Source organism: Myotis myotis, unplaced genomic scaffold, assembly GCF_014108235.1.
Source record: "Myotis myotis isolate mMyoMyo1 unplaced genomic scaffold, mMyoMyo1.p scaffold_m19_p_44, whole genome shotgun sequence".
Taxonomy (NCBI): domain Eukaryota; kingdom Metazoa; phylum Chordata; class Mammalia; order Chiroptera; family Vespertilionidae; genus Myotis; species Myotis myotis.
In genome coordinates, this window is record NW_023416351.1 from 949919 (window position 1) to 976839 (window position 26921).

A 26921-nucleotide genomic window follows, 5' to 3' on the forward strand; every position below is an offset into this window, starting at 1 on the left:
CATCACTGCACACACTGGTCGGGGGAGCGGTGCGCTGCGCTCCGGGCTCTGGGGGGAGGGTCAGCGCGCATCCGCGCTCAGGCTGCAGGGGAAGGCACGCGCGCACTGGGACACGGACGGCTGGGCCTGTACAAAGTGGCGGGCAGGGCTGAGGGCAGCCCCGAGCCAGCGATGGGAAGCCGTCCTGGGCTGCATGCCGGAGGCGGCGAAGGGAGGCGCAGTCAGTCTGGAGGAGCAGGTCGGAGGCAGCGGGAGCCCCAGGGAAGGGCTGCCAGCTGGGGAGTCAGGGTCTGCAGTCGGGGAAGGGCAGGGCCGATTGGCAAAAGGGGTCCAGAGGAGAAGGGGGAGATCAGAAGAGGAGAGGGTGGAGCCGAGGCTGCTAGGAGCCGCCAGGGGCCACAGGCCCCCCACTGGGGCACTGGGCGTGGCTGGGGAGGAAGGGGGCTCGGTCTCTGCTCCCAGCCTCTCTGCCTGGGGCCAGGTTCGCCCCTCTCCCTGCTCAGACCCAGGCCCTGCCTCTGCCCAGCCAGCTCAGCTCTGGCGCGCCTGGTCCAGCGGGGCGGACGGACGGGCAGGAGGCCGGGCGGGCAGTCTCGGGCGTGTGGGCTTCCCTCAGGGCTTCCCGAGCAGCAGGACCCATCAGTGTCCTTGGCCGGGCTAATGGGCAGGTGGGCGCCTCCGGGGGCCTCACACCACGGTGCTGACCGAGGGATCTGAGAGGTTGAGCGGGCCCGTGATATCAGTGGGATGGTACTGCTGCAAAATAGAAATACACAGACAAGGCGGCCCATTAGCCCGACACTCGGGGGCACACGCGGGGCCTGGACGGGTGGACCAGCCGGCCGGCCGGCGGGCAGGCGGGCGCGGCCTGGGGGAGGCTGAGGGTGCTCCTCCCCCTGACCCCGTCGTGCTCCGGGACTCTGCGTGGGCCAGGCCGCTGTCCCGTCCGTCTGTCTGTCTGTCTGCGGGGGAGGGGGGCAGAGGAGGGCGGGCAGGGCGTCTCAGCTCTCCCTATGACGGGCACACATCTGCAGCTGGCCCTCCTCCCTCTCAATAGCGCGTCGCGGCAGCACTGTGTCTTTTTGGTTTTGCAAAGCGCCGCGTCCACCCCCGGTGCTCTATAAATAAGAACCAACAATCAATACCCGCTGGCCCCGCGGCCACCAGGGACCCCAGCCCTGAGCGCCCAGTGCCACCCTGGCCCGGACCGGCCACAAGACAGGGGCAGAGGATCTCAGCAGCCGGACCGACCCCCCATCCCAACAGAGCCCCCCGCCCAGGCCTCCCTCCGAGCAGGTGCCCAGCCCGTAGCCGAGTGGGAGCTGGGCTGCCCTCCCCCGCCCGTCCGGTCTCCCCAGTCACCCCGGCAGCGAAGGGCCAGGCCCAGATGCCACAGGGGGCCAGAGCTGGCCTGGGGGGGTGGTCCCTGATGCCCAGGGAGGCTTGGGTGAGGCCTCCTATGGGAGTGTGTCCGGAAAGGCCCTGTGAGTCTCTGAGCTGCACCTGAACCAGGTGGGGGGGAGCCTGCCTGCTCTGGATGGGGGCGGGGGAGCAGGACTCAGTGATGCCCACCAAAAGCAGCCATTGCCTGTGGGACTTTTGTGCTCCTTGCAGCTGCCTTCCCAGCGTGCTGTCTGTGGGGGACACCTGCACCTCTGGACTGCGCACCCCCCTCCTCTCCCTGCTCGCCTGGTGGTGCCCCTGGCTTGGGCAGCCCAGCCTGCGCTCCAGCCCCACCGACTCGCTATCTACCCACCAGCCCTGCACCCAGCCCCTGGGGAAGAGGAGCAGACGGGCCTCATGGGGGGTTGGTGCCCTCTGCTGGCTTCACCTTGAATTCACATTGTGCCACGCCCTGGCTGTGTCCTGGGGGCCTGCCCCTCATCCCGTGCAGGGGGCAGGGTGCCAACCCACTGCCACCTTGGAGCAAGCTCCTGTGGGCTCAGTCCCTGCACGGCCCCCTTCCCACCTGGGACCAGGGTGTGCCTAGCAAGACTGGGTCCGTTTGGGAAGCTTTTGGTCCAAATGCGCAGAGTTTGCGGGGACAAGATGCCCAAGGCGGGAGGGCAGGGGGGCCCTGGCTCAGGCAGAAGGCCTGGCTCTGACGTGGCCTGTGGGTCTGGAGCTGAAGGGCGGGTCCCCAGGGAGGCCTTCCCTTCCTGGCCTCTGGCTGAGGGCCTCTGTGCCCCACGCTCTGGAGCCCGCCCCACCCATCCTCAGACTCTCTGGGGGCAGCCGGTACGCCCCCTGCGGGGCCCCTGCTCCGCCTAGGGTGGGAGCTGCCCGCTCTGGTCCAAGCCACTACCTGCCTGAGGGTCCCCTGTGGCTGGGGCCTGTGCCAACTCCAGGCCCCAACCGTCCACCCAGAGGGAGTCAGGCCCCGCCCCCAGCCGCCCACACAGAGACCACATGGAGGGATGCAACAGGCATGGCTCTGGTGAGACAGGTGAGACAGGTGTCTGGGTGGCAGGGCCGGCAGCCAGACAGATGGACGGATGGGACGTCACCGCGACCCCTCCACGGAAGTCGAGGGCAGCGGGCCCCCGGGAGAGACCGAGAAACTGATGTGACAATGAGGTGGTGCAGCCACCTGAGGTGTGAGGAGCCCCGGACCGGGCGGCTCTGGGCTCCCAGGGCCCCGGGCGTGGCCCCGAGACGGTGAGGCTGACTGGCTGACCAACAACATGACACAGCTTCCAGATGGCGCGTGGCGTCATGGCATGGGGGGACTAACGCAGAGACACATGGGGACGAGGACCCGTGAGGGCCAGCGGGGGAGAGGCCCTGAGAGGGGCCCAGAGAGAGGGAGAGAGAGAGAGAGAGACCTAGTGTGCTGAGTGAGTCGAGATGAGGGCAGAGGCCACAGCGGTTGGGATGGGGTGGGTAGGGTGGGATGAGAGGAGGGGGGAGGGCACGCCTGATGCACGGGACACAGACACGCAGGGGCGAGAGAAGAGTCGGAGACGGGACTGGGCGTTCTTCCCCTTACCGTGTCTTTGGAGGACCTACGTCTCTTGAAGCTGGAAGCCAGGGTGGAGGTGATAGCCCTAAATGTGGCTTTCTTTTTAGGGTCGGGCTCTGCTCTACCACTCTTTCTATCCTAAAATGAATATGTATAAGCGATTAGACAGCTAAGGGGGACGGCCACACCTGCCCTCGCCTGCTCCTTGGGGGCCGCTGGCCGGCCACTCAGGCCCTGCTCCTGCCAGCCTCCTTGCACCGGGCCACCGGCCCCAGAGCCGGACCCCCGCAGGCGGCCTCAGCTCCTGCCGGGGCGGGCCTGACCTTCCTCGTGCTGGGGCTAGACTTGGGGGGTCCCGTGTGGCTCTCTTCCTGGGAGGTCGCCTGGCTCCCTGGCTCTCAGGTGTCCCAGGAGGAGGGGCCCTCGGAGCACGGGAGGACCTGCCCCTCAGGCTCGCCGGCCATCCTGACCCCCGAGGGCCCAGCAAGATTCAGGAAGGGGCCGCGGGGCCAAAGGTGGGCGTCCAGATGTATTGGAGCGATAGACAGAGGCAGCTCCCGGGACCCTGGCCTCGGGTCTGATGGCCAGGCTGGCCCTGTGCCCGCCAGTAAGAGCAGCGACCGGGTCCTAAGAGCAAGAGGGGGCAGATGAGAGGTGGGGGGGCTCCAGCAACCACCCCCCAAGGCCCTCCCTCTCTGCTCTGCCAGCTCACCCCAGGACACAGACTCTGGAGAGGCACCCAGAGAAAGAGAAGAGATGCACAGACTGACCTTGGACCGTGGGCAGGAGCCACGGCCTCTGCCAGCCCCACTGCCTGCCCCGCCCCAGGTGGGCATGGCTGCCCCTCACGCAGCCTGCCCCCTGCTGGCAGCAAACTCCCACAGACGCGGCCTGGGCAAAGGCAGGGCCAGCTGGACCCCTATGGAGCACAGGACATAGCAGGCAGCAGGAAGGAGGCCCGGGGTGCTGAGGAGGGGTGCGGGCGGCGAGGGCGGAGAGGGCAGATGCGTCTTAGACTCACGTGCTACACCCAGGTGGGTCCCTGTCTTACCCTGCCTCAGTTTGCCTTCCTATGGGATGGGCGCTGGCGGGCGACTCTGGAGACAGAGAGGCCAGGCAGAGGCTTGGAGCAGGGCACGTGGCCTCCCTCGGCCTGGCTTGGCAGTGGGCAGCCACCTGCAGGTGGCCCCCTACCGATGCTGCCTCTGGCTGTGGCTCCTAGCTCCAGGCCTGCTCCCACGGGCTCCGGGAGCCAGGGCCAGCACGCCGGCCTGTGGGGATGGAGGAGGGCTGGGGCCGGGCTGGGCCGTGGGCACCAGGCCTCGGGGGGTGGCCGCCCTACCTGCAGGTTCTTTCTCCACACGTTCACCGCGGCGAAGGCCAGCTGCATCTGCTTCCGGCGCGCATCCTTGTGTCGCTTGTAAGCGATTTCGATGAAGATGAGGAAGATCCCCGCCACGATGCCCCCGGCCACGAGCATGAAGACCCCTGTGGGCCAGGCCCCGCGCCTCAGTGTTGGCTGGCTGGGCTGCCGCCCCGGGGGGACCCTCTCCAGTGTCTCCAGGGGCGCTCCGGGGAAACGGGAGACCCACCTGCCATGTTCTCGAAGGTGAGAGTAGCAGGGGCATTGCTGCGCGAGTCACACTCCTGGTACCGCACCCACGTCTTGTCCAGGTCTTCCATGAAGCCGTTCTCGTGGGACCTGGTGGGCAGGCAGCAGCGGGGCTGGAGCCGGGCCGGGGCGGGGCTAATCGGGGGCGGGGCCTGGGCGAGTTGGGGGCGGGGCCTGGGCGAGTTGAGGGGCGGGGCGGGGCCTGGGCGGGGCCGCCTCTGCTCGGGATCCGAGGAGGCGGCTCTCCGAGAGCGAGGAGGGGCGCAGGCGAGGCTGACTCACTTGAGGATGGACAGGGAGACGTTCTGCTTCCAGGGGCTGTCCTTGCGCATCCCGATGCCGAAGCCGGAGCGGAAGAACAGCTCGCCCGTGGTCACCAGGTCGCACTTCTGCGAGGCCTCGAACTCCAGCACCGCCGAGTCCCAGATGAAGGCGTGCAGTTTGCTGCAGGCAGGGGCGGGCGTCACGGGAGCCCCGCACAGTCGGGCGACCCTCGACCCGCACGATCGCATGCCGTCCCGCCAGCCTGAGCCTCCTATCTGTCCCCACCCCATGGTTCCCACCCGCTGGGACCCTCGCTTTTCCTTTAAGGGTGGACGCCTGCTGGTCTAGTCCGCCCCCACGTGTCCCGCACGGCCCCGCCCCTCACTTGTCCCGCACGGCCTGGATGGCCTCGGCCGCGCTCTCGTAGTTGTGCTTCTCCATGTGCCGGTACATGGTGCTCAGCTCCACCTGCCGCCGGAAATAGATGTCCACCGAGCTCTGCTTCACCGTCGCGTAGATGAACTTGTCCGAGGGGTTCCTCAGCTGCGGGTCAGAGGCGGGCTCGCGGCTGCTCCCCAGCCCCACTCGGCGACCCCCGCTGACCTCCCGCCTCCGCCCCCGGGAGGCTGGCCTCACCCGCGGGTCGTTGATGCCTGTGATGCGCTCCTCGGGCCGGTCCAGGACCAGGAAGGCCGCCAGGTTGGCGGTATAGGAGGCCACGATGATCATGGCGAAGCCGGCCCACACCATGCCCAGGATGCGCGCGGAGAAACTTCGGGGGGCGCCTGTGGGCAGAGACCGTCAGCGATGCGCGGGGCCGGTGGGAGGGCGGTGGCGCAGGACCCGGCGGGCTGAGCGGGGCGGGGCCTGACAGCCTCACCTTCGCCGATGCCCGAGTTTAGCAGGACGCCCCAGGAGAACCACATGGCGGAAGACAGGGTCAGCGCGTCCTCCTCCTCCTCCTCGCTGTTCACCTTGAACCGGCCGAAGGGACTGCGGGGCGCAGAGCGCGGGCGGGAGAGGGCGGGAGAGGCAGCCCCGCCCCGCCCTCGCCCGCTCCGCCCGCCCCGCAGGTGGAGGGTCCGGCCCCCGGCCGCGCTCACCTGAAGCGGTCCAGCAGGTACAGCATGACGGCCACCACGTGCACCGACAGCCCCACCAGCAGCCACAGCGTGCTCTGGAAGGGCTGCATGAACGAGTCCAGCGTGCTTCGCGGGATCTCCTGCGGGCGGGCGCGCGTCAGCGTCAGGGTCGCGGGGGCCTCCCAGGACCCCCCTCCCTCCTGCCCGGGGCCCCTGCCTACCTTCTTGACCAGAATGGTCAGGCCCTGGTACTTGAAGGGCTTGGAGAACTCGATGTACTGTGCGCGCTCATTGTTGATGGTCAGTGGGGCCACGATCATGTCCGCCTGACCGCTGAGCAGCTCGCCCATCATCCCGTTCCACTCCTTCTTATTGCTGTTGTTCACCTGTGGGGGACACAGCCGCCGGTGGGGGTGCGGGCGCCACGGGCCCCACTCGCGAGTCAGGCTCCTGCCCTAGTGCACCTCCTGGTCGCCCGATCCAGACTCCGCCCAATCTGAAGGCCCGCCTCGCTCAAGACTCCGCCCAACAGGAGGTCGCGCCCACTCCAGATTCCGCCCAATAGGAAGGTTCTGTCGACTCCTGACTCCGCCCAATCTGAAGGCCCCCCTCGCTCAAGACTCCGCCCAACAGGGAGCTCCCGCCCACTCCAGTCTCCGCCCAATAGAGAGGCCCCGCCCACTACAGACTCCGCCCAATAGGAAGGTTCTGTCGACTCCTGACTCCGCCCAGACGGAAGGCCCCGCCCACTCACGACCCTACCCGTAGCAAGACCTTTTGCACCCGGAAGGTCCTGCGCGCCCCACGCCCCCCCCCCGCGGTCCCGCGTACCCGCTCCTGCGTGCCGAACTTGCCGTCGGCCACCAGGTGCACCTCGTAGGTGAAGTTCATGGTCCGCGCCAGCTTGATGAGCAGGTCGATGCAGAAGCCGTAGCAGCACTGAGGCACCGTGTGACGCGCTGCGGGGAGGAAGGGGCGGTGACCACCGGCTCCCCTCCGAGCGGCCCGTCCCCGGTGCCCGCCCGGCCCCCGCTCACGGCTGCCCGGCGAGGTGTCGTTGGGCCCCGTGCAGATCACTTTCTTGACAGGGTCCCCGTTGACGGTGGACTCCTCCTTGCACGTGCCGTCGCTCAGCGTGGGCTTGACATACACGAAGGGCTCCTGGTGGATCGTCACGATCTGGGGGGAGGCGGAGACCGGGTCTGGACCTCTGCCCTCGGCGGCCGCGGGAGGGTGGGCGGGGGCGGCGCTGTCCTCTTCTCAGCGCCTCCGAATCCCAGACCCTGACGTTTCCCCTCCTGCTGCTGCTCTCTCTGGGGCCACCAGCCACCGCCAGCGTCACCTCCCCGCTGCGCTCAGGAGGGGCCCAGGCTCAGCACCCAGAAGGCACCCGGCCTGAAACATCGCCTGCTCTTGGCCGCTTGCCCTTTGGGTCTCGGCTCACACGTCACTCCTTCCGTAAAGAACCGCTGGGATGTCCAGTCTGTCCTGGGCACGGTCTCTGACCCCTCAGGGATGAGGAACTCCTGTCCCAGCCCAGAGCCTGCCCCATGAGGACAGGGTGCTGTCCCTGACCTCCCCTCAGAGCCGGCACCGGACCCAGGGCCCCAGTCCCTGGTCTGACTGCTCAGCCTCCCCAGCGGCGGGCCTTGTCTGGCCATCCATCCTCCCTCCCTGTGTCCCCTGCTGACGCCACCCTCGCTCCCACGCCTGCCTCTTCCCCGGGGACTCACTGGGGCTCAGGCTGGGCTCGCCCCTCCCCTCCCTTCAGGGCCTTGTGGGCTGGGGGTGGGGAGGGCAGATCCGGGCGGGGGGGGCGCGGGGGGGGGGCGATATTGAAGCGGAGCCTGCGGCGCCCTCTGCTGGGACCTGGAGGAGCCTGGGCCGCAGGGGCCAAGGGCAGCATTGGCTTTCCCCCAGGGGATTGCGAGTCCCTGAAGGAGCTTGGTGAGTTTTTAAACTTTCACCGTGTTTTTTTCTTAAACAGCAATACACGTTTGTGCTTTTTAAAAGTCAGCGGAGCCCTGGCTGGTGCGGCTCAGTTGGTCCCAATCACCGAGATGCTGCCGCTTCAGTTCCCGGTGAGGGCACACCCAGGCTGGGGTTCAGTCCTGGGTCGGGGTGCACACAGGAGGCAACAGATGGATGTTTCTCCCTCTCCCCCTTCCTCTCTCTCTAAAACTACTAAGAACATATTTAAAATAAATAAGTGAAAATCAGTGGGGAAAAAAGTAAAAAGCTGGCAGCCCAGGTGGGACCATCTGACCATTGGTGTTTTCAGACTTTCCAACACGGGGTGCCTGGACTTCAGGGGAAGCCCACTCGCCTACGGAGGAGGATGGTGCCCTCAGTCGGGTGCTGGCCAAGGGCTCAGGTGAGAGGCCCTGTGGGTGGGCCCAGGACACAGGCAGGGCCGAGGGCAGGGCCTGGGACACTGGGAGGAGGTGGTTGGTGATCTAAAACACTGGCCTGGCCCTGGCTGGTGTGGCTCAGCGGATAGAGCGTCGGCCTGCTGCTGAAGGGTTCTGGGTTCGATTTCAGTCAAGGGCACATGCCCGGGTTGCAGGCTTGATCCCCAGTAGGGGGCGTGCAGGAGGCAGCCGATCAATGATTCTCATCATTGATGTTTATATCTCTCCCTCTCCCTTCCTCTCTGAACTCAATAAAGATATATTTAAAAATTGGACCTTCCAGAGAGCCTCGCAGGAGGGAAGGGCCCAGGAACGAGCCCAAAGTCTCTGGGTAGCATCAGGCCAAGAAAGGACAGCTGTGAAGGATGAAGGGGGGGGGGGAGCGCCCAGAGGCCCAGGGAGAGTCCCGGGGGGAGTGGCCCCCACAGGGAGGCCAGGGTGGAAAGGACAGTGTGACCGGGCGTGGCAGGAAGCTGGCGTGGGGCTGGCGAGGCTCTCCCACAGGGGAGATGAGGAGTGTGTAGGTGGCAGCCCTGGCACCAGAGCTCGGACAGAGAGCTAAGGCTGCATGAAGCCCACAGGGTGCCACCCCTCTGCCCTGTGTCCCCCAGCAGCTCGTCCTCAGAGAAGTCCTGTCCCTCACAGCTTCCCCGGATTTAAGTGGGGAGAGAGCCACGGGGTGGGGGCTGGCAGCCCCCCCTCCCCCCTTCCTCCGGGCTCCCTGTGCGGAGCCAGGTGGGTGCTGGCGGCCAGGTGCTGTCCAGTCCCCACTTCCTTTGGGCACTTTGTTGGCCGCCCTGTGCCCTCCTCTGGGTCTGAGGGGTGGAGGGAGTGCCCAGGGTGAGGGTGCTGGGCGGGGCGGCGGGCCCCACCTTCAGCCTGGTGGACATCTGGTACCCTCGGGGTTTCTCTGTCTCTCCGCCCGGCCAGATGATCTTCCGGTCGTTGGGGATGACCTGGGGGTGGGAGTATGAGATGGAGGGTGGCCACGCAGGGGTCTTGGCCCCAGGACCCTAAGGCCCCAGCCCCCACCCCCTCATGACCCCCACCTACATGGGTGCCGTTGTAGATGCCCACTTGCACCAGCTTGCGGTTCTGCAGGTTCATGATGCTGTAGTTGGCGAACTTCCGGTCACCATCCTCATTGAACTCCACGCGGCCCGTCACCCCTTCCGCGTACTTGGAAGACATCAGCACTCTGGGGGGCAGCGTGGGTTCCACTTGACTGCTGGGGGCCTCCATCCCCGGCCTCCCGCGCTGCCTGACCCCGCCTCCCGTGCGGCCTGACCCCGCCTCCCGAGCGGCCTGACCCCGCCTCCCGTGCGGCCTGACCCTGCCTCCCGAGCGGCCTGACCCCGCCTCCCGATCAGCCTGACCCCGCCTCCCGCGCTGCCTGACCCCGCCTCCCGAGCGGCCTGACCCCGCCTCCCGTGCGGCCTGACCCTGCCTCCCGAGCGGCCTGACCCCGCCTCCCGATCAGCCTGACCCCGCCTCCCGTGCGGCCTGACCCCGCCTCCCGCGCTGCCTGACCCTGCCTCCCGCGCGGCCTGACCCCGCCTCCCGAGCAGCCTGACCCCGCCTCCCGCGCGGCCTGAGCCTAGCCTAGCAGCTCCTAGCCGCTGCCCCAGCCCCGCAGACCCTGGAGCTGTGAATCCAGCGGGTGGCGCGCAGGTCTGCCTGCACCTGGTGGACAGCACACCACGGCCGCAGAGCAGCTCCTCGAGCCAGCCCGGTGCTGAGGGTTCTCTGTGGGCTCGGACATTCTATCCTCATAGCCCTGTCCTCGCTTTACTGCCAGAAAGGACACAGGGTGAGGTCCTGTCTGTCTGCGTGTGCATGTGGCATACCCAGCGGGACCATCGGTGTGCACACGTGATCATTGGTATGCAACCCATGCACGTGCGTGTGGCATGTGTGCTTCATGCCTCTGAGTCTGTGCACATGTGTGTGCACGAGTGTACATATGCCCTACATCTGCAGCTGTGTGTGCTCCTGCTGTGGACACGGTGGGCTGTGGCTCTGCGTGTGCAGCTCAGTGCTTGCTACTCAGGGGGTGGGACCTAGTGATAGGCTGGGCCTGCCCACCTGAGGGCCGCGAGTTAACTCCTGCCCACTGCGGCTTTCTGCTTGGGCCTGTGGCCCGCCCTGGCTCTCTCTCTGCAGGTTCGGGTGCCATCCCTGGTTCCTTGTCTGAACGCCTGGGTCCCTGGAAGCGCCAGGTCCCCACCTGCTGCAGGCTGTCAGCCACCCGGGGAGTGGGGTGGGGTTTCAGGGTTGGTTGCAGTGTTAAAAGCTGGGGGCAGGAACTGTGGAGGCAGCGACAGAGCCGTGGTGTGTGTGGGAAATGGGGGGGATGATTATAACAGGGGAGCAGGGGGTGGAGGGGAGGAGTGGGGACAGAGGGACCTGGGGTAGGTGACTGTGTCTGTAGCTTGTGGGCAGCCGGCTGAGCTGGACCAGCCGAAGAACCGCTATTTCCACCTCCTAAGAGCCCTGTCCCCCTCCAGAGCGGCCACGCCCACTCAGAGAGGCCCCGCCCACATCTAAAAGAGCGGCCCCGCCCACTCAGAGAGGCCCCGCCCACATCTCAAAGAGCGGTCCGCCCACCTCTTGAAGAGCGGCCCGGTTTTCCAGATGTTGGTGTTGCCCACGCAGCCCCGCGGCGGGTCGGTGATGTTCTCCTTCTCCAGGAGCTCGTGCACCGCCTGGGCCACCACGCCCACCGCGTCGCTGATGTGGGCGGACTCGTTCTTGCCGTTGATGAGCTGCAGCCCGATGATGCCTGGGGCGAGCGAGGGCTTAGAGCCCGTGGGGAACCCCGTGTGGGAACCCCACCCGCCGGGGCCAGAGGGGCGCAGCACTCACCGTCCGGGGCGTAGCGCAGGGCGTTCCCCGAGATCTCACGCTCCCCCACCAGCCACACGTACCCTGACCCGGTCATGTTCAGCATCGCGGCGGCGCGGTACACGGTGGCAGCGTCGTCCTCGCTGTGGGGCAGAGGGGGGTGACGGGCCGGGACTCCCGCCCTCCCCGACCCGAGGCTGGCGGGCGGCTCCTCTCGGTTCCTAGGTCCTCCTCCTGTCCCTGCCCCTCCCCCAAACCCTCTCCTGGAGAGGGGCCTGGAAGGCCGCAGGGTGAAGGGGCCAGCCCTGCCCCCCCCCCAGCCCGTATCTGGGCCAGGGGACCCCACAGAGGTGAGGCGCAGACCCTAGAGCTCCCCAGGCCGCTCTTGCTGGCCCCCTGCCCTTGCCCAGCAGGGTTAGGGGAGCCAGGGTGGCAATGGATCATTTTCTATTGATCGCTCAGCCACCCGCTAGGGGGCACTGTTCTAAGAGCTGCACAGCGGGCAGGCATTAGTACTATCCCTGTGTCAGGAGGGGAACCTGAGGCACCCCGGGCACGTGAGTGGTGCTGAGTGGCTGAGTCAGGCCTGTGCCTGAACCGTTCACTCGGGTGCCCCTGCTCCTGTGACCTCCTGAACAAGCCACACGACCTCTGGCTCCCGTGGCCGCACTGGAGTGAGCGGCCGGGGGCTCTCCAGGTTGGTCGGGTGCTGGGGGGACCCAGGGCCTGGGAACTGCCCTGAACAGCGCAGCGGAAGCCACAGCGAACAGGAGGGCTGCTGCTCCCTTCCGGAGTCTGAGCAAGCAGCCGTGCCCTGCCTGCCACCCGGGGGGGGGGGGGGGGGGAGACACCACTGGCCAGGCAGAGCACGGGCCACGCCTGGGGGCACACGTGCTCCTGAGACCTCGGGGCGTCCTCATCCCCATGGACCTGGCCCATGGCGGGCACTGTGCTTCCCGTGCGTGGGCAGCGGGTGCAAAGGGGGTGGACAGATGCCCGAGGGCTGAGCTGTTGTCCCATGGCTGACCCTGGAAACCGAGGTGGCCCTAGGCTGCCGAAAGGGTCTGCCCGGATTTCCTCAAGGATTAGCTGGTGAAGGTCTGAAAGCCTTCGCTCTCAATGACAACAGTAGCGCCCAATGGGAGCAACGCCGAGCAGGGCAGCGTCACACTGTGGCCTAAACCAGAGCATCCAGCCACGATCACCGGCAGAAACAAACTGTGCCTGTCGGGGCGCGGGTGCCTGCAACGCCTGGCAGGGCCTGTGCCGGGCAGGTGGAATGACACACTAAGCTGGCATCGTGTAAATGGTGCATCAGGAAAGCAGCTGTAGACAAGCCTGGCCGTGCCATCACACTGGCTCATGGAGACAGCCGACTGCGGCAAGAACAGTCCCAGGCAGAGAAGGAATGTTTGGAACTGAATTCTCTGCACTTGGTAGTGAATTGGTAAAAAACAAAAAGTAAGATTGGCTTGATGAGGTTTCTCTACAAAATGCAGGAAGCAGGAGCCAAAATGTGTCCGGTTGGATTGCCAGGGTCAAGGAGACTGGTGCTGGCACTGCCCAGGGGACAGCCTTGCCTCTGGGCTTCTGGGGCTGAGGGCGCTGGGGCTGGTCTGCCCTCTGCGGTGGGACTGGCCTCTGCTCCAAAGAGGCCAGCGTGTGAGGGGAGGGACCCTGCCACTCCTGCCAGCCCAGAGGCCTGGCCTGGGTGGATTCACGAGGGTGCTGGTGGGTGGTGGTTGCTGTGAGTGCTGAGCCTTGATGGGCAGTGTACCTGCCTGTGAGGGGTGTATGCATATAGGTAGCATGTGGTATGGTCTATGTGATCATGCACACAGCACGCACACATGTGTGTGCTACCATGAAGTACATGCATGTACTTGCATATAGGTGTGCACATGACTGTGTGTCTATGTATTCATTTGTGTGCGATGTGCCTACATATGCACACATGCAATATCTTGTGTGCACATGTGATGGTGTCTATATGGTGCCGGTGTGTGAGCATATGCATGCATTAAATATGATGTGTATATTGCACATACACATGTCTATAGGTGTGTGCATGTGATGTATGCACATGTATACCATGTGTGCATGCTGTGTGTTTATATGTATGTGCATGTTCAGTGTGTGAGAAAACACGGTGTGCATGTGTGACAATTATGTGAATATGTTGTTCCTGTGCACACGTGCACACATGCATGTATGTGTGTGCACATGGGTGTGTGTGTGGTGTGCATATAATGTATGTACATGTGGTGTATAGGGTGTGTGCTTGCATGCGTGTGGTGTGCACATAGTTCCCGTGCGTGGCTCTATGTGTGTAGTGCATGTGCCACTGTCCCCTGTGACCATGTCCCCTTCTCTGGGCGGACCTTTGTCGGAGCCACATCTGGCAAACTGGTCCTTGACCCTGGGGCTAGTGACACAGGACAAGACCCTCTCAGGGCCTGTCTGGGGCCGTCCCCTTCCATGCCTGCAGCGCGTGGGCAGGGTCCCAGTGACCAGAGGGGAAACAGTGGAGAAGACCACCCCCCGCCCCCGCTGGGACCTGGGTGGGGTTCCGTAGATTGGCTTTGCCTGTGGCTCTCTGGCTCGTGTCCTGGTGGCCACTCTGATTACAGTGTGTGGATGGGGAGGCCTAGGTGGGTGCGACCTTGGCCTTTGCAAACGTGCACCACTGTTGAACAGCTGTGTTTTGGGGTCACGGCTTCCTTGGTTTGCTCTGTCCTGGATGAAGGGCCTGATCTAGTCGCCTGTCCACTGGTTGTCTGCCCATTGGTGCACCCACCCAGCCACCCTCCACCCACCACAGCCTCCCGATCTGCCTCCAGCCCTGTGACCAGTGAGAAGTGTCACGAACAGGGGAAAAAAAGGAGGGGGTCCAGGCGGGGCTTACTCTGGGCACGACTCTCCCTGGGCGGGGCTTGTCCTGGGCGGGGCTTTCCTGGGCGGGGCCTTCCCTGGGTGGGGCTTGTCCTGGGCGGGGCTTTCCCTGGGAGGGGCCTTCCCTGGGAGGGGCGTGTCCTGGGCGGGGCTTGTCCTGGGTGGGGCTTGTCCTGGGCGGGGCTTGTCCTAGGCGGGACTTTCCCTGGGTGGGGCTTGTCCTGGGCGGGGCTTGTCCTGGGCGGGGCTTGTCCTAGGCGGGACTTTCCCTGGGCGGGGCTTGTCCTGGGCGGGGCTTGTCCTAGGCGGGACTTTCCCTGGGCGGGGCTTGTCCTGGGCGGGACTTGTCCTAGGCGGGACTTGTCCTAGGCGGGACTTTCCCTGGGTGGGGCTTGTCCTGGGCGGGGCTTGTCCTAGGCGGGACTTGTCCTAGGCGGGACTTTCCCTGGGAGGGGCCTTCCCTGGGTGGGGCTTGTCCTGGGCGGGGCTTGTCCTAGGCGGGACTTGTCCTAGGCGGGACTTTCCCTGGGAGGGGCCTTCCCTGGGCGGGACTTTCCCTGGGCGGGGCTTGTCCTGGGCGGGACTTTCCCTGGGTGGGGCTTGTCCTGGGCGGGGCTTGTCCTAGGCGGGACTTGTCCTAGGCGGGACTTTCCCTGGGAGGGGCCTTCCCTGGGTGGGGCTTGTCCTGGGCGGGGCTTGTCCTGGGCGGGGCTTGTCCTGGGCGGGACTTTCCCTGGGTGGGGCTTGTCCTGGGCGGGGCTTGTCCTAGGCGGGACTTTCCCTGGGCGGGGCTTGTCCTGGGCGGGGCTTTCCCTGGGCAGCTAGGTCCAGGTTGGGCTTGCTCTAGGTGGGTTTCCTCAGGGAGGGGCTGTGTGCCCTCTTGGCTTTGCCTGGCGGGTCTTTAAACCCTTCTCCGAAGCCCTCCCCACGGGGCCCAGGGTTGGATGGTCAGCATGGGCAAGTCACTCGTGACTCTGAGACCCATGTTCGCACTGTAAGACGGGGGCGGGGGGGGGGGGCGGGGTTAGCACCCTCTTTTTGCACCTCTGTGGGTGGGAGTGGGCTGTTTCTGCTTCCAAGCCCGGAGCCCTGGTCGGCCCTGCCCTGTGACCTGCCTGGGCAGCGGGCACCTCGCTCTGTGCCCGAGGTGGGCTGACTGAGTGTGCAAACACCCCCGCCTGCGCCTCACACTCTCCTGCAGGCAGCAGCTGTGGGGCACGCCTCTGGGCCGATGGCCCTGCTGCTTTTCTGCCCTGGACGGGAGCCCAGGAGCTTCTGCGCGGGGCAGGCAGCGGGTGGGCCCAGCACACGCTCCTGGCGGCCCCTGGGCTCTTCTGGGGGCCTGGATTTTCCCACCCCAGAAGGCCCAGCCACTGGCAAATGGGGAGATTTTTACTGTCGGCTGGTCCCTGAGCGGGAGGTGTGGGGCCGGGCCCTGCAAGGACAGCCTGGTTCACTGTCCCTAATGCCCCCTCCCCGGCCGCCGCCTCCAACAGCTCCAGGCCTGTCCCTGCCGCGGGCCTTCCTGCCTGGGCTCACCGGACACACCATCCTCAGGGCCCCTCCCTGAGTCCAGTCCCAGAGTGCAGTGTTACCCCATCGGCCTTCCTAAGGGCAGGAGCTTGTCCATACCCCACCCCAAAGCCCAGCTCAGGGCGGTGGCAGTGGTGACTGGGGAAGGGAGGGAGAAGGCAGGAAGGATGGACGGAGAGAGGGCGCCCCCCCCTGCCAGGTGGCCAGGTCCCCAGGTCCCCAGGCCCCCGTGGAGGGGCTCCCTTTGGCAAGGGCACTTGGGAAGCTGAGGCGCAGCGGTGCCCTCAGCCCCGCCCAGGGGCAGCCCGGGGTGCAGTGGGGGGGGGAGGGGGGGCGCCCAGCCTCACCTGGCGGAGAGGATGATGACCCGGGCCTCCAGCTCCCGCGCCTCCATCAGCAGGGCCGTCACGTTCTTGGTCCCCGGGTCAAACTGCAGCACCTTCTCCGCCTGTGGTGTGAGCAGGAGCGTTAGCCGGTGGCCGGGCCGGGGACATAGCGCCTCAGGGGCGAGAGTTGGGCCGCAGCCACTAGGAGTCCCAGGCAGCTCCGCTAGGGCTGCTCGGCCTGCACCTGCCACCTGCCCTGTCCACTCGCCTTCCTGCCGCCTGGCCTGGCCTGGCCTCGCTCGTTCTTCCTGCGCCTGCTCGCTGGCCTGCGCTGCGCCTGCTCTCGGACCTCTCTCTCCACCTGTCACTTGGTCCTCTGTGCGCCGAGCATGCAACCGGGTGGGCCGAGACGCAGAGAGCGTGCAGCGGACGGAGCCTGGACGAGGTTTGGATGCAACTGGGAGCAGAGATGGGGCGGACTTGGCCCAAACCTCGGGAGCTCCTCTCAGGCCCGATCCACAGGCCCTGCAGGGTGGCCCGGACCCCAGCAGGCAGGCGGGCGGCTGGACGGACGGGCTCCCTCCTGGGTTCCGCGAGGAAACCCCGGGGGTCCCAGAGATTCGCATGCACCTCCCGAGGCGGCTCCTCCTGCAGCGGCCGCTCTCACGCAGGCCCGGCCGCGGCGATGGGCCGGCCGGGGACCCACGCGGCCGCTCCTGCCCTCTCCTGCCTGCGGCTGCCTCTCTGACCTCGCTCTCCTCACTGCTCGGCCTGCGCTCGCCTGGCCTGGCCGGAGACGGCCTCTGCGAGGCGCCGGGCCGGCCCCTGCGGTGGGTGGCGTGCAGTCCATGCATATATACCTTGGGTCCGCGCTTGTTGTCATAGGACAGTTGGTCGAGGTTGTCATAGTTCCTTTTTTTACTCTGATGAATAATGTGCACAGAGAAAATATGCAGACACAGAAGAAGATTATAAACGGTTGAAAATGACGGCGCTAAAGCAATCACACCACCTCCTCGGGCGTCTGCAGATGGGCACGTACCTGGAGCTCGCAAACACCTGGGCCCGGGGCGGGGCGGGGCCGGGGCGGTGCTGGGGGCGGGGCCGGGGGCCACTGAGGCTCCGGCCACGGAGCTGTGCTCTCGAAATCAGTCATGCGTGGGAGAAAGGGCGCCCCTGTTCCCGCCCATGCCGCACGGATCCCCTTGGGGGCCCCCCTGCCACCCCGCCCCCCGCCATGCACCTGCTGTGCCCCATGTCAGTCCTGAGTGGGGGGTGAGCCGCCTCTCCCCGGGCCCTGCCCTGACAGCCCGCCTCCCACACCCTCCCGTGGGCCGTTCTAAGGGGTCCGTGTTCTGTGCTCGCTGACTGGGGTGCACACACCCACTGCCCTCTGGAGAGCGAGAAGGGTTTGTGTACACGTGTGCACAGGGGTGGCAGGCACGTGCCTGGGAGCGTGAGCCTGCATCAGCCACAGGGCGGGTGTGTGTGTGTGTGTGTGTGTGTGTACACGGGCACATGTGTGTGAGCTGGTGAGTGAGGTGCCCGAGTGCCCGGCGGCCGGAGGGGAGGGTCTGGCGGGAGGTGTGGAGTGACTGGGTGGGCCTGTGAGGGTGGGCACGCGTGGCTGGTGTGGGGGGTGTCTGATGAGTGTGAGTGTGCCCCGGGCATGTGAGTGTGTGTGGCCCTGGTGGGCTCGCCCGGAGGACCTGCCTGCCAGGTGTGGGGCGCTGTCTCAGGGGTCCCCCAAGGCTCTGGCAGCCAGCCCTCCTTCCCAGCCTCAGCCGATCCCCACAATAGGAGCCCCCAGGCCCTCTGGGTCCACTCTCTGGCTTCAACCCCCACCAGCACCCACTATTCCCTCAGGGTCTATGGCGCCCGGGGCCCGGGGTTGGCACTAAGCCTGTGACACCCTCTCCGACTCGCAGGGAACATGCTCCCCCACCCCCTGGCCTGCCTCCCTCCCTGGCTGCCTCCCTCCCTCTCTGCCCAGCTTGGCCTCCACCCCCCGGGCCGGGGCCCAGCGCTGAGGGCCAGGCTCTGGGCTGGGGCAGCCTCCCCTGGGCCTCTGGTGAGTGCCAGCTGGCAGTGGGCGGGCAGTGAAGAGATAGGGGTCACCTGGACCCCCAGAGATTGCCGCTCTTGTCTCTCCGCAGCCCTGCAGCATGGGGGCGGGGCTGGGGTCAGTGTACCCCAGAAGCAGGTGTCACTTTGGTCTCCAGGCGGAGCCAGCCCTGTGGGGGGAGGTGAGACGAGGGGGCTGGGGGCCTGGTGGGGGTTGGGGTGGCTCGTGCCCGGGGACAGGGGTCTGGGGAGGGCGATGGCGCTGTGAGGTCCGGCTGCGGCGAGTGGAGGGAGGGGACATGAGTGGGTGGCAGCAGGGAGGTAGCGGGCCCTTTGGGAGGGGTGTGGCGTACGAGGCCATCCCTGAGCAGGGCGCCCTGGGGGAGGCCGCTGGGGAGGGGGCAGGAGCGCCCCAAGTTCTGAGAGTGGCTGGGGCGAACTGCAGGGGCAGGAGGGAGGGTCCAGCCGGCGACGGGCAGTGGACCCAGGAGGGGTGGGCGGGGCGGGGTGTTTGCGGAGCTCCAGGTGGTCCTGCCTCGCCCGCAGGGACGGACACAAAGGAGATTTGGACTAAATGGCAAAAGCGAGTGAAATGAGCCGAGGACAGGCCGGGGCGGGCGCCGGACGAGGTGTGCTGGCCATGCAGGATGGAGAGAGACGGCGGGCAGCGCCCGCCCGCGCCCACCTTGGACTCGCGCTCCTCCAGCAGCGTCTCCAGCCGCTTCTGCGCCGCGCGGCCCTCGTGGTCGTCGCTGACCAGCAGGATGATGTGGTTCCAGCTGTAGACGCGCATCATCTCGAACCAGACGCTGGACTGGTGGGAGTAGGGTGGCACGGTGCGCAGGAAGCTCAGGTGGATGCTCTGCGGGCGGGCGGGCGGTCCGCGGGTGAGGGCGGGGCTCCCCCTGCTCCTCCCTCCTCCCCCCTCCCTCCTCCTGCACCGGCCGCACGTGCCCAGCAGCACCCCACGGTGCCGGCAGGTGTGTGGGGGGGTGAGCACCCCACCTCCCCACAGCCAACCAGCTGCCGCCACTGGACGACTTGGGCTCAGAAAGTGCTCCCCAAGCCTGACTCCGGGTGGCGTGGCTCAGGGGTTGAGCACCAACCTATGAACCAGGAGGTCAGGGTTCAATTCCCGGACAAGACACGTGCCCAGGTTGTGGGTTTGACCCCCAGTGTGGGGTGTGCAGGAGGCAGCTGATCCATAATTCTCTCTCATCATTGATGTTTCTCTCCCTCTCCCTTCCTCTCTGAAATCAATAATATCCTATATTATAAAAGGCTAATATGCAAATCGACCGAACGGCGGAACGACCAGTCGCTAAGATGCGCACTGACCACCAGGGGGCAGACGCTCCACGCAGGAGCTGCCCCTGGTGGTCAGTGCGCTCCCACAGGCGGAGCTCCACTCAGCCAGAAGCCGGGCTCACGGCTGCCTCGCCCACCTCCTCGGCAGTCGGACATCCCCCGAGGGCTCCTGGACTGCGAGAGGGTGCAGGCTGGGCTGAGGAACCCCCTCCCCCAGTGCACGAATTTCATGTGCTGAGCCTCTAGTATATATATAGTGCCCCCTGACATTTGGCCTCTAGACGATCCCCCCTGGGGCTTCCCCAGGGCCTTCCCAACGTCAGGCGACTGGGATCTATCGGGGAGGCTGTGCCTGCTGGCCCTGCCCTGCCTGACTCACCGGCTCAGGATCTCCAGGGAGGGAAGAGGGAAGGGGCTCCCCCTTCTCAGCCGGGTCCTGGTCTGTCCAGGCAGCACTGGCAGCCCCATTGGTGTCTCTGCGACCCACCAAGCTTGTGGTCCTCTGAGACCTCCAGATTGTTTTCCACCTGCTCCCCCTTGTGGCCTGGGGCAGTGCCTTGGAGCCCCAGTGCAGGAATGCCCCTTCAGCCCTGTTGGTCTTCCCAGTGGTTAGAGCATCGGCCCACAGACCAAGACGTCCTGGGTTAAATTCCTGGTCAGGGTACATGCCCTGGCTGTGGCTCAATGCCCAGTGCAGGAAGCAGCTGATCAATGATTCTTTCTCATCATGGATGTTTCTATCTCTCTCTCCCTCTCCCTTCCTTTCTGAAATTAATAAGGCGACACGGGTCCTTTTCATGTGAGGGAGGAGGGAGGGCCAGGGCCCTCTCTGAAAAATATACTTAAAAAAAAAAGAGAAAAGAATGGCCCTTCGGCCCTCGCTGGTTTGGCCAACTGGTTAGAGCTTTGGCCCATGGATCCAAGGGCCTTGGGTCCAATTATCAGTCATGGGCATGGACCCGAGTTGCAGAGTCCCGGCCGGGAGAGAAGGGTGCGGGAGGCAGCCAACCAGCGTGTGGCTCTCACGTGGGTGTCTCCCGCTCTCCCCCTCCTCTCTCCTCCTACTCTCTCTGGACATCAGTGGGGAGGGGAATCCTCCAGGGAGGGCTATGAAACAGGAACAAGAGCGCCGTTGCCTCTGTCCGGCATGCACCAGGCCCAGGGCGGCACGGTGGCAGCTGGGTCTCGGAGTGGGGCCGAGCCAGGCCTCCAGCCCATGTCAGGCACCGCGTGGCTGCGGATTGGGACCAGGAGTGGGGCCGGGGCAGCTGGAGACGTGGCCATGACGCTGGCCTCACGCTGGACCAGAGAGGGGGCCACGGTCTGGATCTGGGCTTGGGGCATGTGGTGGGCGGGGCTTGTGCCCTGGGAGCCGGCCCCCCATCCCTCCTCTCCCTCTCCCTCCCCCCTCGCCACCCCTCCCTCTCTCCCCAGAGGTGTTTCTCCTCTCTGCAGCTGGAGGCTGGTACCCGGGGACGAGGAGGCAGGGAAGGAGCCCCACCTCCCACAGTCCAGGGACCTCTGCTTCCGGGCTATGGTGTCTGACCCTCTCAGCCGGCCTTCCGCCGGGTGTGTCAGTGTGAGTGTGTGAGCCTCTGCTGGTGTGAGCATGTGCGTGAGTGTGCATGTGAGTGTGAGTGTATGAGCCTGTGCTGGTGTGAGCGTGCATGTGAGTGTGAGTGTGTGTGTGAGTGTTTTGAGCAGGTTCAGGTGTGACTTTGAGTATATGAGCATGTGCCAGTGTGAGCGTGCATGTGGATGTGTGTGTGTGAGCATGTGCTGGTGTGAGCGTGCATGTGAGTGTGAGTGAGCATGTGAGTGTGAGTGTGCATGTGAGTGTGAGTGTGCATGTGAGTGTGAGTGTGCATGTGAGTGTGAGTGTATGAGTCTGTGCTGGTGTGAGCATGTGCGTGAGTGTGCATGAGTGTGAGTATGTGTGTGAGTGTATTGAGCATGTTCTGGTGTGACTTTGAGTTTATGAGCATGTGCCAGTGTGAGCATGCATGTGGATGTGTGTGAGCATGTGCTGGTGTGAGCATGCGTGTGGATGTGTATGAGTGTGGGTGTGTGCAGGTGTGAGAGACTGTGGATTTGGTTGTACCCATGAGTGTGTGTGCTTGCGCATTGCTGTGCATTGCATGGGTGCGTGTGTGTGGGTGTGAGTGTATGAGCATGTGCTGGTGTGACTTCGAGTGTATGAGCATGTGCCAGTGTGAGCATGCATGTGGATGTGTGTGTGAGCATGTGCTGGTGTGAGTGTGTGTGCGTGCGCATTGCTGTGCATTGCATGGGTGAGTGTGTGTGGGTGTGTGAGCTTGCACAGCTGCATGTGCTCATGTATCGCCCTGTGTTCTGTGAGCCTGGGCCCCTGGTCTGAGCACCTGCCGTGTCCCCCAGCAGGCAGCTGCCATGGCCCTGGGTGTGGTGCCGTGGAAGCCCTGGGCGCCGTGGGCCTCAGCACAGAGCCGGACCACCGGGCGGCCAGGGCGAGGCTCACCTTGTCTGAGTAGATGGACATGCGGGTGGTCAGCCCCAGCACGGGGATGCGGTAGAAGCCGGCGGTGTAGGAGACGGGGGTGGGGGTGAAGTGCTCATTGGGAGTCGGGGGGTGGCTGACGAGGATGGCGTAGACCTGTGGGTGAGGGACAGCGTCAGCTTGAGTGTGGGTGGCCGGGCCCTGAGCCGGGGCCATGGCCAGCAGGGGGAGGGCCGGGGGCGCCATCTGTGCGCACAGCATGGGGTGCACACCCACCAGGCAGGACCCAGAACCGCCCTCTGATATCAACAAATCACAGGGGTGAGGCAGAGGCAGAGCCAGGCTGGGGTGGCTCTGAAGACACACAGGGAGGCGACAGGCCCTGGCTCACACTGCCCCCTCCCCAGGCCTCTGGCCGCCCTCACACTGCAGGGGCCGCCTCCAGTGTGTGCTGAGAGGGAGGGCGAAGGCCCCGCCCGGCCGTACAAGTCACCCCCAGAGTGTGCTGGGAGGCGGCTGGTCCCGGACGGGGCGGACAGCCACCCCACACCCTGTCCCTCATCCGGCTCAGGGCTGGCGCTCCAGGGGCCGAGCACCACTGAGGGGCCGGGTGAGGAGCTCCCCGAGGCCTCCAGGGGCAGCTGGGCTCCCTCAGTTTGAACGAGACCCAGTGCCCAGGCTCAGGGGTCGGGGGGGGGGGGGGCAGACGGCTGGGCGGCTCCACGCTGTCCTCACATGAAAAGGACCCGTGTCACCCGGCCAGCATGGCTCAGGGGGTGAGCGTCGACCTATGAACCAGGAGGTCGAGGTTCGATTCCTGGTCGGGGCACAGGCCCGGGTCGTGGGCTCGATCCCCAGTGGGGCGTGCAGGAGGCAGCCGATGGATGATTCTCTCTCATCATTGATGTTTCTCTCTCTCCTTTCCTCTCTGAAACGGAAATAAATAAATACGTGAAGGACCTGTGCCTGTCCCAGCTCTGCCTTCCCCTCTCTGAGCCACACAGGCCCCTGCTTCTGCGAGCAGAAGGGTGGTGTGCACTGACCCCATGCAGGCAGCGGCGGCCATGGGCTCACCTGGCCCACGGGGCGTGCTCAGTGAGGGACAGCGATTGCTGTCACCTCGGCGCATGGGGCTGGCTGTTCTCTAGGGAGACAGTGCCCAGACAGCAAAATTGTGAGCTGCAGGGGTGACCCCCAGAAAGGGCCCCACCTGGACCCCTGACTGCTCCCCCCCCTCCTGCACAGAGCGAGTGATGGAAGGAGCGCCCCGGGCAGGCATGGGAGTGGCCATGAGGGAGGGAGGGAGGTTTCTAGCACAGCTCTGGCCCGGCTTGGGCAGGTGAGCTGCTGGGACTGGCCCCCAGTCCCTGGCCCTCCCTCCTCCCTCTCCCCCCCCCCCCATTGCACCAGAGGTGCCCGGTCAGTGTTGGCATCGGCGTGTGTGCGAGTGACATGAGGGTGTTTGGGAGCGTTTGCCAGGGATGCGTGTGCACACTGTACCCCAACGCCTGTGTTTAACGGACATGTGGAGGGGTCCCTGAGCCTGGTGTGTGTGAGCAGGTGTTTGCGTGTGCCCTGGGTGTGCCAAGCAGTGTGTGGCGCATGCGTGCGTGTGTCTGCGGCGTGGCGTGGAGGCAGGTGGTGCGAGTGTGCAATGAGTGTGCCCTGCGACGTGAGCTGGTGTGAGTCCCTGCCCCCTGCAGACACGGGTGTGTAGGAGGCAGGGTCCAGAGGAGGCCCTGCTCTTACATAAAGGGCTGCAATGCGGCGAACCCCCGGCCTCATTGGCATTCAGCGCCCGTGCCCGGCGGATGGCTCCCAGCGCACCACCCTGAGTCGTGTCCTCCCCCGCAGCCTGGCTGCCTGGCTCCCCTGCTGTGCCCGCTGCCTCCCCCGCCCCCAGCCCCGCTCCTGCCCTCCAGCACCTGGCATTTCCCAAAATAGGCAGACCTGTGGCAGAGGCGGGGGAGGAAGGGAGGGAGGACGAGAAGCCGGAACAATGATGCCCCGGGAGCCTCTGCTGCGACCCGGAGGCCCCCCCCCCCGCCCCCAGCCACACACACACACACCCCAAATGCCGGTCACACGGCTGCAAATGCTGGTCAGGGCCTGGAGCCCTTCTGAGGGGTCACTGGCCACGGTGGCAGGTGCCCAGTCGGTGCCCAGATGGGGCGCTGGCTGCCAATGAATCCAGCCCTCTCCGGCGGGAGGCAGCCGATGGGGGTCCTCTCCGCGCCAGAAGGAGAAGGGCTGGAAGGTGGACGGAGCTGGGACGCAGAGGGGCTGGAGGAGGTGGGGGTGGGAGGGGGGAGCTGGCGGCGGGCGGGGCGCACCTGGCTGGAGATGAGGTCCTCGCACACCGACAGGGCCATCTGGATGGCGTTGGGCTTGTGGGTGACGGAGGTGGCGTTGAGCTGGATCTTCCAGGCGCCGTGGCGCTTGTTGGCCTGGTTCACGGCCTCGCGGAACACCTGCTCGTGCTTCCGCGTGCTCAGCACCGCGCCGATGTTCACGATCTTGGGGTCGCAGGCGGCGCGGGCGAAGGAGCAGGAGAAGAGCAGGGCGAGCGTGAGCAGACGCATCGTGCTCATGGGCGGGCGGCGCGGGCGCGGGGCCCTCGGCGCATCCCCGGCCCCAGCGGGGCGCCCCGGCCGGCCTGCGCGCACCCGACCCCGCGGGCGGGAGGCGCCAGGTCCCCGGGAGCCTCAAGCCCAGGGCGTCCTCGGGAGGCAAGGGGGCTCCCGAGCCCTCGGCCGGAGGGGACCGTCCTGGGCGCTCGCGGGTTCAGGCTCCGAGCGGCGGGCGCTGTCCGCGGTGCTGACGCGGGTCCCGGGGTGGCTCCCGCCGCCTCGCGCGCCGAGGCCGGTGCGGATCCTGACGCGGCGGCGGCGACTGCGGCAGCTGCAGAGCCTGGAGCGGGACCCGCGTCTCTGCCCCTCCCGCCGCCCCCGCTTCCTAACGCGGAGCCGAGGGGGCGCCTCCCGCGCCGGAGCGAGCGCTGCGTCTGCGAGCCTTTGCCAGCGCGGGGCGAGCGGGGGAGCGAGGCGGTGCGGGTGCGGGTGCGGGTGCGCGCGCTCCGTGGACCGGTCGCGGGGACAGGGCCTGAGCTGTGCGCGGCCTGCGGGGAGCTGAGTGCAGGGATCTTCCCGTGTCACCGTGCGCAGCCCTGGGTGCCAGGCTGTGTGTGTGTGTGTGTGTGTGTGTGTGTGTGCGCGCGCGCGCGCGGGCACGAGTCCTCCTCCACGGTGATATTTCGGGACGGATTCTGGGGCTGGAGACCCAGGGGTGCGGAGGGGCCTAGGCCACGTGCCCCGGGAGAGGGGGGGGGGGCTCTTTTCCAGAAGCTCACACAGGGGAAGAGTCCCCATCTACCTGGCCATGTGCCTTGGACACCCCCCCCCCCAAAGGTTGGGGAGAATGGAAGGATGACAGACTGCCCGGGTGGAGCTGAGCCTCCCAGCAGAGTCGGGGGTCTGGCCCCATCCCCTGGGGGGAGCCCAAGACCAGAAGTGGCGTCGGCAGCAGGTGGGACTAAGGTTAGACTCCAGGAGGCACTGCCCAGGAGGCACCTGCGGGTCAGACCTGTGTCTTCTGCTTCCGCTCCCCCCCCCCCAGGGCCCCTCCTGATTCACTCCCCCCCCCCCCCGTCCTGCCTCTCTCCAGAGCCCCTCGCCTCCCTCTGGTCCCCGTGATCCTAATTCTCTGTCCCCTCCACTCCCAGGCCTGCTCCCCCATCCCTAACCTAAAGGATAACTGAAGCTCCGCCTCCTCCGTGACATCACCGTTTCCAATAGCAACTGAGGCTTTTGCATTCCCAACAGCAAAAGCCCCCAGTGGGACAAAGCGGGCTGTCCCTAGTCCTCAGTGACGCTCTGAGCAGGGGAGAGGGGAGGTCCACGCCTGGTCCGAGGGCACCCCCTCCCCTCCCACCCCCTGCAGTTCTCACCACCAGGCTGAGCCCCGAGCCAAGCGCTGGCGGGGGCGGGAGGCAGGGGCTGCAGCTTGGCTGCTCCCACTCCAGCTCTTTCTCCTCAGTGAGGGGAACCCAAGCCTGGGGGCAGATGGGCCCACATCTTGCTGCATCCCCACAGCCTCTGTCTGGGATCGAGAGTCACAGTGGGGAGACCCCCAGCCCCCAGCCCTGAGGACGCTTACTGTTCCCGGGGCTCACAAGAGGGCACGTGGGGTGCGCTAAAGGGCCCAGAGCTGGCCCTGTCTCCAGAGGCTCTGTGGCCCTGGCAGGTCACAGCCTGGAGGCTGCCTGCGTGCAGGGGGTGGACGGCCAGGGGTCAGCCAGCATGGGGGAGGGGCGGGGGCTGAGGCCACGCTGCGGGCCTGTCTCCTCCATCCACCCCCACTCCTCCAGTGGGAGCTCCACTGACCTGGAGCAGCAGTTTCTAAATATCCAGGAATCTGCGAGCTGGCTGTCATGCAGCGGGGAGCCTGCAAGTGGCCGGTGGGAGTGTTTAGCCAGGGAAGCGGCCGAACCCCGCACAGCAGGGCCCTCTTTCTGTCAAAATGGGTTGGTCAGCACCCCTGCCTCCCCAGGCCCAGGTGCCGCAGCTTTTGCCTGGAGCCCCTTGCAAGGTCCCCAACACCCAGGGGAGGGTGGAGGCCGTGCCTGCGCCAGGTCATGGGCTCCTTGCAGGAGTGCAGCTCCGTGTTGAGATGGAGGCTTCCTCCACCCCCATCATGGCTTGGGGTGAACTAGAGAAAGCCTTTAAAAAATATATATATGTATATTTTAATTGATTTCAGAGAGGAAGAGAGAGGGATAGAGAGGTAGGAACATCAATGATGAGAACCATTGATCAGCTGCCTCCTGCACGCCCCACACTGGGGACCAAGCCTGCAACCTGGGCCTGTGCCCTGACCGGGAATCGAACCTGGGACCCTTCAGTCTGCAGGCCGACGCTCTAACCAGTGAGCACACTGGCCAGGGCTGGAGAAGGCCTTTGACTGGCTGCCCTGCTGTGGCAGAGGAACTGGCTGAGACAGGGACCCCTCTGAATGCTGGGGAAGCAGACGCTGTGGGGAGGCCCAAGGAGACCTGGGGTGTGGCCTCTGCCCCAGGGCTCCCCGTGGGAAGGTGGGCTTGGGGTGCATGGCCACCCCAGTGCTGGCTCATTCTGCCCAACAGCCGCGGA

General features: G+C 66.1%; 1 protein-coding gene across 10 annotated transcripts; it reads right to left on the reverse strand.

Annotated features, from left to right (window-relative positions):
- Positions 1-10: 10 nt before the first annotated feature.
- Positions 11-24960, reverse strand: GRIN1 (glutamate ionotropic receptor NMDA type subunit 1). Of its 10 annotated transcripts, none has more exons than XM_036306995.1 (21): positions 24108-24959; positions 21796-21930; positions 18676-18852; positions 16787-16849; positions 15948-16048; positions 11197-11318; positions 10939-11113; positions 9385-9529; positions 9204-9287; positions 6958-7099; positions 6752-6879; positions 6142-6306; positions 5942-6060; positions 5719-5831; positions 5475-5623; positions 5224-5381; positions 4857-5018; positions 4555-4664; positions 4305-4450; positions 2990-3100; positions 12-756 (listed from the first exon to the last, which is right to left on the reverse strand). In XM_036306995.1, exons 1-21 carry the CDS (start codon positions 24363-24365, stop codon positions 688-690), a joined length of 2832 nt encoding a protein of 943 aa, XP_036162888.1. In that variant the 5' UTR covers positions 24366-24959; the 3' UTR covers positions 12-687. The 10 variants fall into 10 exon arrangements, with proteins under 10 accessions (XP_036162891.1, XP_036162888.1, XP_036162887.1 ...); XM_036306994.1 differs by having other exon boundaries at positions 12-1118; XM_036306998.1 differs by lacking the exon at positions 2990-3100 and having other exon boundaries at positions 11-1118; positions 24108-24960.
- Positions 24961-26921: the final 1961 nt, after the last annotated feature.